Source organism: Ceratotherium simum, chromosome 35 (genome assembly GCF_057802395.1).
Source record: "Ceratotherium simum simum isolate JZ-2026a chromosome 35, ASM5780239v1, whole genome shotgun sequence".
Lineage (NCBI taxonomy): Eukaryota > Metazoa > Chordata > Mammalia > Perissodactyla > Rhinocerotidae > Ceratotherium > Ceratotherium simum.
In genome coordinates, this window is record NC_141934.1 from 921,222 (window position 1) to 933,347 (window position 12,126).

General features: G+C 53.2%; 3 protein-coding genes across 9 annotated transcripts in view; 2 read left to right on the top strand and 1 right to left on the bottom strand.

Annotated features, from left to right (window-relative positions):
- Positions 1-46: 46 nt before the first annotated feature.
- C35H22orf39 (chromosome 35 C22orf39 homolog) lies at positions 47-7,248 on the top strand. 6 transcript variants are annotated; one of them, XM_004442354.3, is made up of 4 exons: positions 115-170; positions 315-482; positions 3,062-6,421; positions 6,745-7,248. In XM_004442354.3, the coding sequence occupies exons 1-3, from the start codon at positions 147-149 to the stop codon at positions 3,185-3,187; spliced, it is 318 nt and encodes a 105-aa protein (XP_004442411.1). In that variant the 5' UTR covers positions 115-146; the 3' UTR covers positions 3,188-6,421; positions 6,745-7,248. The 6 variants fall into 6 exon arrangements, with proteins under 6 accessions (XP_087279868.1, XP_004442411.1, XP_087279865.1 ...); XM_087423739.1 differs by lacking the exon at positions 115-170 and having other exon boundaries at positions 177-482; positions 6,334-6,421; positions 6,745-6,816; positions 6,942-7,248; XM_087423742.1 differs by having other exon boundaries at positions 47-170; positions 6,334-7,248.
- Positions 7,249-7,757: 509 nt separating this feature from the next.
- Positions 7,758-10,733, bottom strand: MRPL40 (mitochondrial ribosomal protein L40). The gene is made up of 4 exons (XM_004442353.3): positions 10,583-10,733; positions 10,153-10,236; positions 9,070-9,228; positions 7,758-8,198 (listed from the first exon to the last, which is right to left on the bottom strand). Exons 1-4 carry the CDS (start codon positions 10,633-10,635, stop codon positions 7,874-7,876), a joined length of 621 nt encoding a protein of 206 aa, XP_004442410.1. The 5' UTR covers positions 10,636-10,733; the 3' UTR covers positions 7,758-7,873.
- Positions 10,734-11,669: 936 nt separating this feature from the next.
- HIRA (histone cell cycle regulator) overlaps positions 11,670-12,126 on the top strand; it is a 108,116-nt gene continuing 107,659 nt past the window's right edge. For both annotated transcript variants that reach the window (XM_004442348.3, XM_087423736.1), the window contains exon 1: positions 11,670-11,823. In XM_004442348.3, the coding sequence (XP_004442405.1) occupies positions 11,787-11,823 (37 nt within the window). In that variant the 5' untranslated portion in view covers positions 11,670-11,786. The remainder of the gene's footprint in view (positions 11,824-12,126) is intronic.

The window sequence follows — 12,126 nt, forward strand, 5'->3', positions numbered from 1 at the left end:
CGCCTCAAGGGGGCGGGGCGAGGATTTGAGCGCCAGATCAAATATCTCAGAGTTCATTGGTTCTTCTATCCGTCAGTCACGCAGTGGCCTTCTTTAATCTTCATTGGCTAGTCGGCTCAGGAGGCGGGTTCGGCAGTCGCCTGGACATGGCTGACGGCGGGTGCTGGCGGGTAAGTGTGGTGGGCCCCCAGGACCTGCGGGTGCCGGGTTGGACCGTGTGACCGGATTAACGGAGCCCTCTCCTGGGGAGGGGCCGGATGGGGCCCGGGGACGGGCGGCGCAGAGGCTCCGACTCAGACGCGCCTCTCTCGCAGCCGCCGCGCCCCTGCGAGGCCTACCGCGCGGAGTGGGAGCTCTGCCGCAGCGCCGGGCACTTCCTGCACCACTACTATGTCCACGGCGAGCGGCCGGCCTGCGAGCAATGGCGGCGCGACCTGGCCAGCTGCCGAGAGTGGGAGGAACGCCGGAGCGCCGAAGCCCAGGTGCGCTGGGAGGCCAGGAGTGGCGCTGGGGCGCATCGCCGGGGCGTCCGAGCGCACGGGCCACAGCCTCCCCACGTTCCCGCCCCGGGCATTCACGCTGCGGGGTCCCTCCCCAACTTGTGCTTCCCTTCTTTTGAGAAATATCAAAAATTAGTGTCTCAGCGGGGCTTTCAGACGGCATTAAGGACAGCGAAGGACAAAGCAAGGAGGGGGTGTGGAGCGTTTTGGAGAGAGAGGAGGGGCCCCTAACAGTGTTAGGGTCGTCAGCTGGCCTGCAGAGGCGGAGATATGACTGAGTCCTGAATGCCTGGGAGCCTGCCCTAGCAGCCTTCACCCGCCCCCGGGGGGAGAGTGGGCACGACTGAGGAACGAAGAGGAGGTCCAGGTGCTTGGAGCAGGAGGAGTGCGCGCTGTAGAGGGGTAGGGGATGAGGTTGGAGAGGTACCAGGGACCTGGTGGGCCTTTAAAAAGGGTTTAGATTCTAGCCTGAACGTGTGCTGGGAAGCATGATTTGATTTATATCTTTAAAAAATCAGTCTGGCTGCCAGGGTGGGAGAGGGGCAGGGAAACCAGTAAGGAGGTGGTTCTAGTCCACTCATCCAGCAGATATTTATCATGTTGGGCGCTCTCCGGCATGCAGGAGTGAAGAGAACAGAGCCCTTGCCCTCCTGGCACCTACATTCTAGTCTAGTCTACAGTGGTGCATTGGAGCTGTGGTAGGTGGGAGATGGAGAAAAGCTGTGAGGGCACAAAGCTCATAGGGAGTGCCAAGGGATGGGGAGCCAGCAGCCTGGCCACTGCTTCAAAGTTATAGGTATGTGATTATTGAAACAGAGAAACTGATATGGAAACCAGGCTGCTGAATAAAAGAAAATGGTGACAAGTCCATAATAAGTGGAAGTCCAAAAAATGGGAACAATAGTTTCTAGCCTATATGGCAAAAGATTAATAACCTTTATATATATGTGTGTGTGTGTGTGTGTGTGTATTTTTAAGAGAGCTCTTATATATCAGTGAGAAAAATGGAGATGATTTGAGAATAGAAAAGTGGGCAAAGGGCACGAAGAAGGAATTCATTCAAAAAGAAAAACAAATGGTCTGGTATACAAGTTCAAAATACAATGAGTGGTTTCCGACAATCCAGTGGAATGTCACAAGTGTCGATGGAGTTTGGAGAGTCAGGGGTACTTGTGCAGTGTTGGTGGAGTGTCAGGTGTTCTGATTATCTGAAAGTCAAATGTGTAACTTTTGACCCCACAGTTTTATTTCTGGAATTTTATCCTAGGGTAGTAATTGGGTAACAGTGCACAGTTAAAAGTTCAAAATGTCCATTGTGCCACTGTTTGTGATAGTGCAAAAACTGAAAGTGTCCTAAATTCCACTAATAGACATTTGACCAAATAGCTTCTTCCACACACTGGAGTACTACATAGCCATTAAAAAGCATAGATAGTAATCTATCCAGGCATGGAGGGGTGCCTACAGTATATTGCTTAGTGAAAAAAAGCAGCAAGTACACCAGTAGAAGATTATTCCATTTTTAGGGAAACATGTGATAGCTCTAGAATTGTGTTGGGAAGATATTACCTTCACCTCAGGGCTGGAGGTCTGGGAGTCTTTCATATTCTACATTGCATTTCTGATTGCTTTTTTTTTTTTTTTTTAAGTCACAGTAACTTGTTTGTTTGAGGAAGATTGGCCCTGAGCTAACATCTGTTGCCAGTCTTCCTCCTTTTTTCCTTTTTTCTCCCCAAAGCCCCAGTACATAGTTGTATGTCATAGTTGTACATCCTTCTAGTTGCTCTATGTGGGACGCGGCCTCAGCATGGCTTGATGAGCAGTGCGTAGGTCTGTGCCTGGGATCTGAACCGGCGAACTCCAGGCCGCCGAAGCAGAGTGTGCGAACCCAACCACTTCGCCACTGGGCCAGCCCCATCTGATTGCTTTTTAAGCAAGAACAAAAAGATTCTATTTGAAACAATAGAGCTTGAGCAAAGACAGACAAGTAGACAGCTGGAAAAGATGAAATTATATGCATCAAGGGGCCAGTATAGCGCCTCCCAGGAGCCCCTGTCATGGTCGTGCTGTAGTGCCCTGTGTTTATTTTGGGGGAGAGTGACAGAGAGAAGCTGGTAGGCTGAGTGGCACCTGTTGTCTGTCTGGACTCCTCGCCTGTCCAGGGCTCCCTGGGCTTGTGTCTCTTGCCTCATCTTCCTCCTTCGGGCCACTCTTTCTGACTCTTGTCTCTCCTCCCAGCTCAGCCCTCAGCCTGGTCTTAGCAAGTGAATCTGATTAGGTCAACTGAGGCCTAGGAGAAGACATATTAAAATTTCCTCAAATTATAGTGATCTATACAACAGTTTTTCACAGTAGCGTGGGAGAAAGAACGAGCTAGATCTCTGTGTGCTAATATGGAACAATTGCTGAGGTTCATCAGGTGGAAGCGTCCGAGTTTCGGAGTAGTGCCTACCGTACACTTTGTCCATCTGTGTTTGGGAGGGTGCTGAGGAGGAGAAAGGTGCAGGGGCCATGTGAGGGCACATGTGAGGCAGGAAGTGACCAGGGTCTCCTTTGCACAGCGGTCCCTCTGTGAGAGCGAGCGTGCGAGAGTCCAGGCTGCACGGAAGCATGCCCTCGTGTGGGCCCCAAGGCAGAGCCCCCCTGCAGACTGGCACCTCCCTCTGCCGCAGGAGAAAGACGAATGACGAGCACCCCTGCATGGCTTCCTCCCGTCTCTTTCAAGTGGGGCTGTCACACAACCCTAAGGACTGTGACCAGCCCAAACAGTTGAGTGGCTTCCTGGGAGCTTCGACCTGGCTTGGAACACGATGCCCGACAGCTCCAGTCCTGCCTGGCCGGCCCTCCCCTGCGTCCAGGGTGCTCTGCTGCTGCCATCCTCTGAAAGAGCTTCCAGGAAGCCGAGCACCGTCGCAGATCCCTGTGAGCAGCCAGGTCAGTCTGGCTCATGCTCGCCCCTGGGGACAGCAGCATGGGAGCTGGCCATCCCAGGGTTTGGAATCCTCAGGTAAATCTTGAGTGGTAGCCCTGACCCGTCTGGACACAGAGGGGTCAGAATGAGGTAGCTAAAGGGTTGTGCTGCCGTGAACACCTTCCCTGGCCCTGGCTTGTTGATGACCATGCATTGCCAGCCACTGGTGCTCACACTCAGCTACGGCCCACTTGTTCAGTTCCTCTGCAGACACAGGCAGGGCGTGCCTCTGGACCAGGCTCACACGTAGGCCCCTTGGTGACTGTGGTGTTTAAGAAATGCACACAGCTACAGAACACACAGCCTTGCATAAAAAGGGTTCATGGACTCTTGGCTTAAGAAACCCAAGCCCAAGACACATGGAATTTTGATCTTCCCTCAGAATTTCCCCTGCTCATTTTTAGAAAATGTGGAACATATCAAAAGCCATTTCCCACGTTTGATTCCAAGTAGAAGCTGAAAAGTAAATCCACAATTTAATTGTTGAAATTGTTAGATTTTGCATCTGACATTGTTGTGCTCGGACGGTGTTAGACTTTTGTATGCTTATACTCTTGTAGATGTTTTTAAAATAGATGTATATGAACCAACAAGAACTCTAGTTCTTGAAGAGGTCTCCATTACTGATAACATGATTTAGCATCTTGTGGCTGCAGAGCAGGCCCCATTGTGTGTTGCTGAGGGCCAGGCCAGCCACGTGCCCGGTGCCCTCCCCACTCTCTTCCTGGCCAGCAGGGCCCACTGCTTCTTAGTACCTCCCTCACTACTGGGCCCCAACCTGGCCACAGGCAGTGTGTCAGACATCTTTTAACTCATTCTTTGGGGCAAAATAATTCATCACTTCAGAAGGGCATACTTTAAAGAATGAAATTTCCCCTCTTGTACATGTTCTCCTGTGTGCCCCCAGAATCCCTGTGACTGTGTGTATCTGTGAGTGGTGGGAGGTGTGCACATGGGACCCTTATAGTCTCTGTGTGTGTGTGTGTGTGTGTGTCCATGAGTGGTGGGAGGTGTGCACATAGGACCCTTATAGTCCTTCTGTGTGTGTGTGCATGTCCATGAGTGGTGGGGGGGGTGTGCACATAGGACCCTAATATTCCCTGTATGTGTGTGTATGAGTGTGTCCATGAGTGGTGGCAGGTGTGCACATAGGACCCTAATAGTCCCTCAGTATGTGTGTGTGTGAGTGGTGGGCAGTGTGCACATAGATCTCCAATAGTCCCTCCCTGTGTCTGTGTGTACCTGAGGGGTGTGTGCACATAAGACTCCAGGAGCAGAGGTGAGTATAAAGAAGAGGCAGGGTCTCACCCGGGAGGGGTGAGGGGGTAGACTTGATATGTCTAAGCCAACCAGGGTATCTCCATCATGGCTGTGGCTAGGAGAGAGGGAAGGCTGCTAGAGATCTACAGGCATTCTCCTCCCTCTGAAACACGGAGCAGGGACATTTGAATTTTGATCTGTATATGATGCCTGGAATTGCAGCAGCTCCCTTGGAGTTCCTGGGGCAGGGCTAGAGGAGGCAGGAAAAGCCTGGGAGCAGCAGCCAACAGAGCAGTTCTGAGGGGGTCAGCTCCTAGGAGCCAGTCCTCTTCATCTGCTTGTGTAGGGCTGTGGGCTGCCTGCAGCTGAGTGCTCTGTTAGGAAGTCTTATACCTTCTCAGCTGCTCAGCGATTCCCACATTGACAGACAATCATCACTCTGGACAGAATATTCCTGAATCCCCACCTGTGTTCACCCGTTCACAACACCTGAGCGCCCACTACACGCCAGGTGGGGTTTGAGGTTCTGGGATCACAGCACTGAAATGGACAAGTTGGCTTCAAAGGGTTCTTGTTGTAGTTTAGGGGACAGACATAAACATCTAAACACCATTAAATAAGTGTCTAAAATGATGGTAAGTGCTATGAAGAAAATGGTCAGAGTGATAAGATAGAGCAGTGTCTTTCAAACTTTGGAGACAAAACTCATAGGAACAAGTCTGGTACCTACTGTTACATACAGCATATTTCATTGAAACAAGCTTCACAAAACAATACTTACCGTCCTGTGTCTGATACATTGACATTTTCAGTTCTGTACCATTGAAAATAAACTGCTGTAGGTGCAACTTGGATGAGACTCAACAAAATTTTGCTGAGTTGTAAAAAAAAATCTTAAAAGGATACATATGGCATGGTTCCATTTAACATTGTAAATGGATGTAACATTGGTGTAATCATGTAATCATAGAGAGTTAATGTTGCCAGGGATTGGGGATGGAAGGAAGGTGTGGGTGTGGTATAAAGGGGTACACAGCCATTTTCTGGTGATGGTACCTTGACTCTGGTGGTGGTGACACAGGGCTGCTGTGTTAGATAAAATCATGTAGAGCTAGACACACAGGTGAGTGCAGACATAATGGGGAATCTGAATACGCTCTGGGCTGTAACGGTGTCAGTCTCAGTACTCATACTACTTGGTGTGTAAGATGTTAACACTGGGGGAGGCTGGGGGAACTGCACACATTACCTCCCTGCATGTTTATTTCCAACCTCCTGTGAATCTGTAATTACTTCAAAGTAAAAAGTTAAAACTGCTGACCATGGCCCACTGAATTGGTTATACAACCTAATGCATAAAATCTACTGGTTCAAAAGCACTATCACCAAGCACCTGCGCTGGGTAGGGAGGTGGGGGAGGCCTCAGTGTCTGAGCCCGGACCTGGATGAGGAGGCTTGAGCCTTGCAAAGCAGAGAAAGGGGCCGTGCAGGCCATGAGGAACAAGTGCCATGTGCTGATGGAGTGGGGGATCTGCAGTCAAGTATGGACAGGATTTTCGGGGTGGAGGTAGCCAAAGGCCTGACCCAATTTGCGTTTTACAGAGCCCTGTGGCTGCTGCAGAGAAGGAGCTGGGGTGGGAGTTCCCAGCCTGGACAGATCAGTTGGCTGCTGCAGTGGAAGAGGCAAAAGGTAACACTGGCTTGGACCTCAGAGATGGCAGTGAGGTTGGCAAGAGTGGCCAGGTTCAGCATTTGTCTCATGAGTAGAGCCAAAGGACTGAGAATCCTTAGGCAACGATTTTATCCAGTAAAGACATTTATCTGGTAAGAGTTTTTAAACCAAAAGTGAACCACACACTAGGAAAACAGATAATCTGAATTCTTATTGAAATAAAATGTCGCCCTGGTTTCTCTGCACTAAGGTAGTGAAGAACCCAAAGGCTTCTGAGTGGTAATCAAGTCACTCGTAGAAATGGCTCTGTTTTTACACTGGGCTGATTTGTGTCCCCCCAGATTCCTGTGTTGAAGCTCTAACCCCCTGTACCTCTGAATGTCACTGTATTTGGAGATGGGATGCTTAAAGAGGTAATTAAGTTAGAATGAGGTCATTAGGGTGGGTCCTAATCCAGTATGACTGGTGTCTTTATTAAAAGAGGGGCCAGCCCTGTGGTGTAGTGGTTAAGTTCAGTGCACTCTGCTTTGGCACCCAGGTTCGTGGGTTCGGATCCCAGGCGTGGACCTACACCACTCATAAGCCATGCTGTGGTGGCAACCCACATACAAAACAGAGGAAGACTGGCACAGATGTTAGCTCAGGGCGAATCTTCCTCAGCAAAAAAAAAAAGAGAGGTGAGGACACAGATAGGCCCAGAAAGATGACCACCTGAGGACACAGGGAGAAGGTGGCCCTCTGCAGGCCAAGGAGAGAGGCCTCAGGAGAAACCAACCCAGCTGACACCTTGATCTTGGAGTTCTAGCCTCCAGAACTGTGAGAAATAAATTCTGTTGTTTAAGTGACAGATTCTGTGGTATTTTGTTCTGGCAACCCCAGCACACACTAACATATTCACTGTTTCAAACCAGCAGCACTTGAATAAAAGCCAGAGAGCCCTCTGCCCTAGTCAGGCATCACGCCCTCCTGGGGGACACAGCAACTTTGTTAACTACTGTGTCCCTGGCTTGCTCCACTCTCTTCAGCCTCCCTCCCCAGCTCAAAACCCAAAGCTGCCCCTGCCAATGACACAAGGAAACTCGTGTGCTCCGTCTGCCCCACTGGAAAGGCCCTGTCTCTCCTCTGCACACCTGTGTAGACAACACAGCACACAGCCTTCACCTCTGCTCCTCTGGGTCACTTTGTGCCTCTTGCTGTTGGTGTCTGCCCCATACAATTGGAATCTTCTTTTTACTGGGGGGCAGCAGGCGACATCTTGGTCATCCTCTCCCCAGTACCTGGCAAAGAAGGGCAGCATCTCTCACCCCCATCCATCCTCAGGTGAATTAATTTTGACTCTAACATAAGACAAAGAGACACTTGATTAAATTTATATTTATTCACAGCATGCCTGATTCTGTGGCAAGCAGGCTTGAGCCCTGGTCATCCTGGTTCTCAGGCAGTGTGTTCTGCGGACAGCTGCCTGCAGCTCTATCTCTTGAACTCCACCTGTGTGTACACCTTGGTGATGTCGTGGTACCTGCCTTCAGGGGGCTGGTAGTTGGAGACTGGTGGTGTGTAATCTGGCCCTTTTCTCTCAAAGGGGAACAGACTGGGGTCCCGCTTGGTGGCCGCCTCATGGAGCTCTGGGGACGTGAGTCGTAGCTCCTGCAGAGCTTCCTGCTGGGCCTCAAGCATGGATCTGGTGGCGTCCCTCTCCATCTCATGCTCTCGCTGCTTATAGAGGGACCACTTCTTCAGAAGCAGAGCTCTCCGCTCACCCTCCTCAAAGAGGAGCTCCATGTGAGGCCGATGTCTGGGAACAAATCCAAAGGTGGGAAGCTGGGGAACACTAACCTTGCAGACCAGTGAGTCTGGGTAGTTACATATGACCCAAGCGTCCCCAGTGCCAGACACAGATGGAACTTAGGAAAGAAAGAGGAAGTTTGGGACAAATTAAGGAATGGAAAGTTGAATGTTGCGGCTGCTGCAACTGATACTGGGAACCAGTGCCATTTGCTTTACATGAGATGAGAAACAGTGATGCTCTGAGAAAACTAGTAGTACTTCCTCTGCCCCAGGCAGAGACTACCTTTGGTGAGAGGGGACTTTGGAGAAAAGTGAAATAGTGTTATGAAAATGGACACCAAAATCTCAAGGAATCAAGAGTCCATATCAGCCCTGGTGTAGCACAAAAGCACCCACCGTGTCCAACTTGCAAGGCAAGGTGCTACTTTATAAATGGTACACATTTTTTACAAGAAGGCAGCAACCCTGCCAACCCTGCACACAACACATCCCAACTATGAGCATTTGCATCATAGAGCAAGGGGCTAAGGGTTTTCTACCATCAAGATGGAGCAAGGGCTGCAGACCCAAGGCCCAAGTTCTCAGTCACAGCTAAAACTCCTCTTGCAAAAGAGCAACAATACAAACTCAAGCATCTGGCCTGGCTTATTAAACTATTATTGAGTTTCTTTCCCACATTCAGCCATTCAAGAGCACCACCCAGGAATGCCTTCTCCAACTCCCTTAAGACACAATCAAGGAGAAAAGGACTCAGACCAGGGCCAAGTCAGCCCAAGCCTACCGACCCCTTCCCATCATAGGCATGAACTGCAGACAGAACTGCCTGAAGATGATAGACCTCCTCTGCCCTGAGGACCTCAACCCTAGAGGACCCTTACCGCGCTTCATCCAAGAACTTCACAGGCGTAATAAAATCTTCAATGGGAATTAGCTCCTGGCTAGCCTTTTCCAGTCGTCGGATCCTCTTTTTCAAACGGTCCTTTACTGCTTGATCTTTTTTAGGATCTACCTTCTTCTTCTTTCGCAGAGGTTCTGCTCTAATGGATAAAGCAAATATTAAACATTTTTCTCTTCAGTCTCACAAACATGCTGAGACATGGGGCTAGGTGAAGTGCCCCAAACTTGTACTGACCTCTCCACTGGGGAAGGAACTACATGGGCCTGACCTCATGAGCTGAATGTAGCAGTGAGACAGCCTCCACCCCTGGGTCCTTGTGAGAAGTGTGTGGGCACTGTCAACCCAGGAGGGGTGGAAAAGTTTCATGGGGTGTCAGGGTATAAATTAAGGGGAAGTGCTCATCTTTAGTGCTGGGGTTGAGGTGTGCCTTGGGATTGCACTGAAAAATGAAAATGCCAAACTGATAAATGAGAAGCTCATTACTCACATTTTAAATGGATTTGTGATTTATAAAGATGATTTGAGTAAGACTAAAAGAGTATGATAAAAGTTACTGGCATGTCCCTATTTACTTTTTGGGATTTCTTAATAAATTTCCCCATCCTAGAGCATTGACAAAAGTCTGATTTACTCTCAGGAACACATCTCCTATCGTGATAATTTACTGTTAAGAAGAATCAAATCTTCTAGCATCAAGACCAAATTTCAGGAATCAAGTCCCTAGAAAGCATCCCAAGTCCCAGATGGAAAAACGAATCCTCACATCACCCCCATCCTTCTAGGGAGTTAGAAATGGAAGGCCCATGGAGAAAGAGAAGTTTATGCTGTGCCCTTAAAAACACAGAAGAATCCCTTCAAAGCTAATTAATTTTTATTTAAACTCCTTTTACATTTAACATTTGTTTTCTGATTACAGACATAGCAGTACTCCACACAGAGAATGTTGAAATGACAGAAAAGCATCTGCCCAAATTTGAGAAACTTTGTAGGCGATAATTTTGCAAACCAAATGTCAAGTGGTCTCACTGACACCTCCAGAGGCCAGGCCCACGGTTGGGTTTACCTCATGGGAATGAGTTCCCAGAAGGATAACAATGACGCTCGCTGGTGGGTGTCTCTAATCTGTGTCTGCCAAGTTCCCAGAAGCCTGAAAGAGACAAGAATATGTATAAACATCTGATTCTCCCCCAATAAACAGGAAAAGAAAAAAAAATTTACGATGCCCTCAAAACCTGAGCCACGTGTAACTGCTGGATGTAACAGCAAGGTCAACGTGGGAGAGTTTTCAAAATCCCCCATTCACGCCCGAGGGCACTTGGGCAGGGTCCCTGCTCGCCAAGGCCCTCGGACGTTCATCCGCAGGAGGAGGTGCGATCAGCTAACTATCCGTGGACACGGGCGGCTGGGGAGGGGAGCAGGTGAGGCCCAGCCTGCCAGCGCGGAGCCCCCGCGCGCCCTGGGCACCCCGCGGCCCGGCTGGGGTCCGCACTCACCGGCTCGGCGAGCGCAGTGCGCGCGCCGAGGTTCCCAGCGCCGCGGCGGCCATGGCACCTCTGGCAGCCGAACGGCGGCTTCCGGGCGCGCGCCCCTCGGCGGTCCGGCCCGCGGTGCCCTGCGCAAACTTCCGGCCGCCCCCCGCTCCGCACTCCCGCGTTCCGGCCTCGAGGAGGCTGAACCGCGCCTGGCCCCGCCCCGACGTAGCCCCGCCCATGCGTCCCGGCGGCGCGCGGGCACACTCGGAGCGCGTCGCACCTCGCGCCGCTCTGCGGCCCGCCTTCTGCCGGTGCCGGGCGCCGCGAGTCCTGCCCTGCAGCGGTCCCAGCCCCACCGGCCCGGCCGTTCCTCCCGCTAGTTTGCCTGCGTGCCTGCGAGGGCCAAGACCCCGCAATGCGGCCGGAGTGGCCGAGGGGGCGTCTCTCTTCTCTTCCGGGGCCAAGAGTCCACGTCTGTGAAAACGGCCCCGACATTCCCATAAACGAGCCCGCCTGGGCCTCCCCGTGACCCTCCTGGGGGCTGGCTCGGTCCCCCGCTTTCGTGCGAGCCCCGGGCGCGGCCGGTCCCCCGTGGTGCCTCCCGGCGCCGGCACGTGGCCGGGCGGTCGCGAGATGCCCAATAAACGCGTGTTGATGAATGACGGAAGCTAGTTAATTAGCTGGACTCGGGCCCCGCGAGGTGGAGCTGGCGAGAGGCCGTGCACGCCATCCCGACTGCGCCTGGCTCCTCCGGCCCGGGCTGCAACTCAAGGCCCCGCTCGCCCGCTGCGGTCCCAGCCGCCTCCCCTGCCCACCCTCGGGCGCCGCGCCCAGGCCAGACCCGGAGCGGAGCCGCCCTGCCTTGCCCTGCCCGCGGAGGAGCTGGGCGGCCCCGTCCGCGCGGGGAGCGGTTTCCCGCCGGGGCGCTTTGGCAGGTGCGCGCCGTGACTTCCGGCGTTGCCCGGGAGCCGCCAGAGGAGGAGCGGCGCAGGGGATGCGGCTGTGGCGGTGGCGGCGGCGGCCGAGCGCGGGGGGCGGCTGTGGCGGCGGTGGGGGGCGAGGGCCTGCTATGGCGCGGCAGCGCTGAGGGCGCGGGGCGGGCGGCGGCCGGAGGGCGGGCGGCGCGGGAGGAAGCGGCGGCGGCGGCTCCATGGCCCGGGCGCGCTGAGGAACGCGGCTCTCGCCTCAGCCTGGCGGCGGCGGCGGCGGCGGCGGCGGCCGAACAATGAAGCTCCTGAAGCCGACCTGGGTCAACCACAATGGTGAGTGCGCGCAGGAGTCGCGGGAGGCCGAGCCCGGAGTCGGGTCGGGGTCTGCAGTCGGGTCGGAGCCGCGTGCGGGGCCTGCCCGCCTCGCTCCCGACGCCCGGTCCCCGAGCTGCGGGGCCGGCGGGAGCGGACTTCGCCCTCGGCGCGGGGAGACCCGCGAGCCCGGGCACGTGCTCCGCCCGGCCGAGGCCAAGTCCGCCTTCGCCCCCGGCCGCCCCCCGTGCTCCGTGGAGGGGCCGCGGCCTGACTCCGGGGAGCGGCCCTGGGCGCCGGCCAACTCCTGCCACTCGTCTGCCT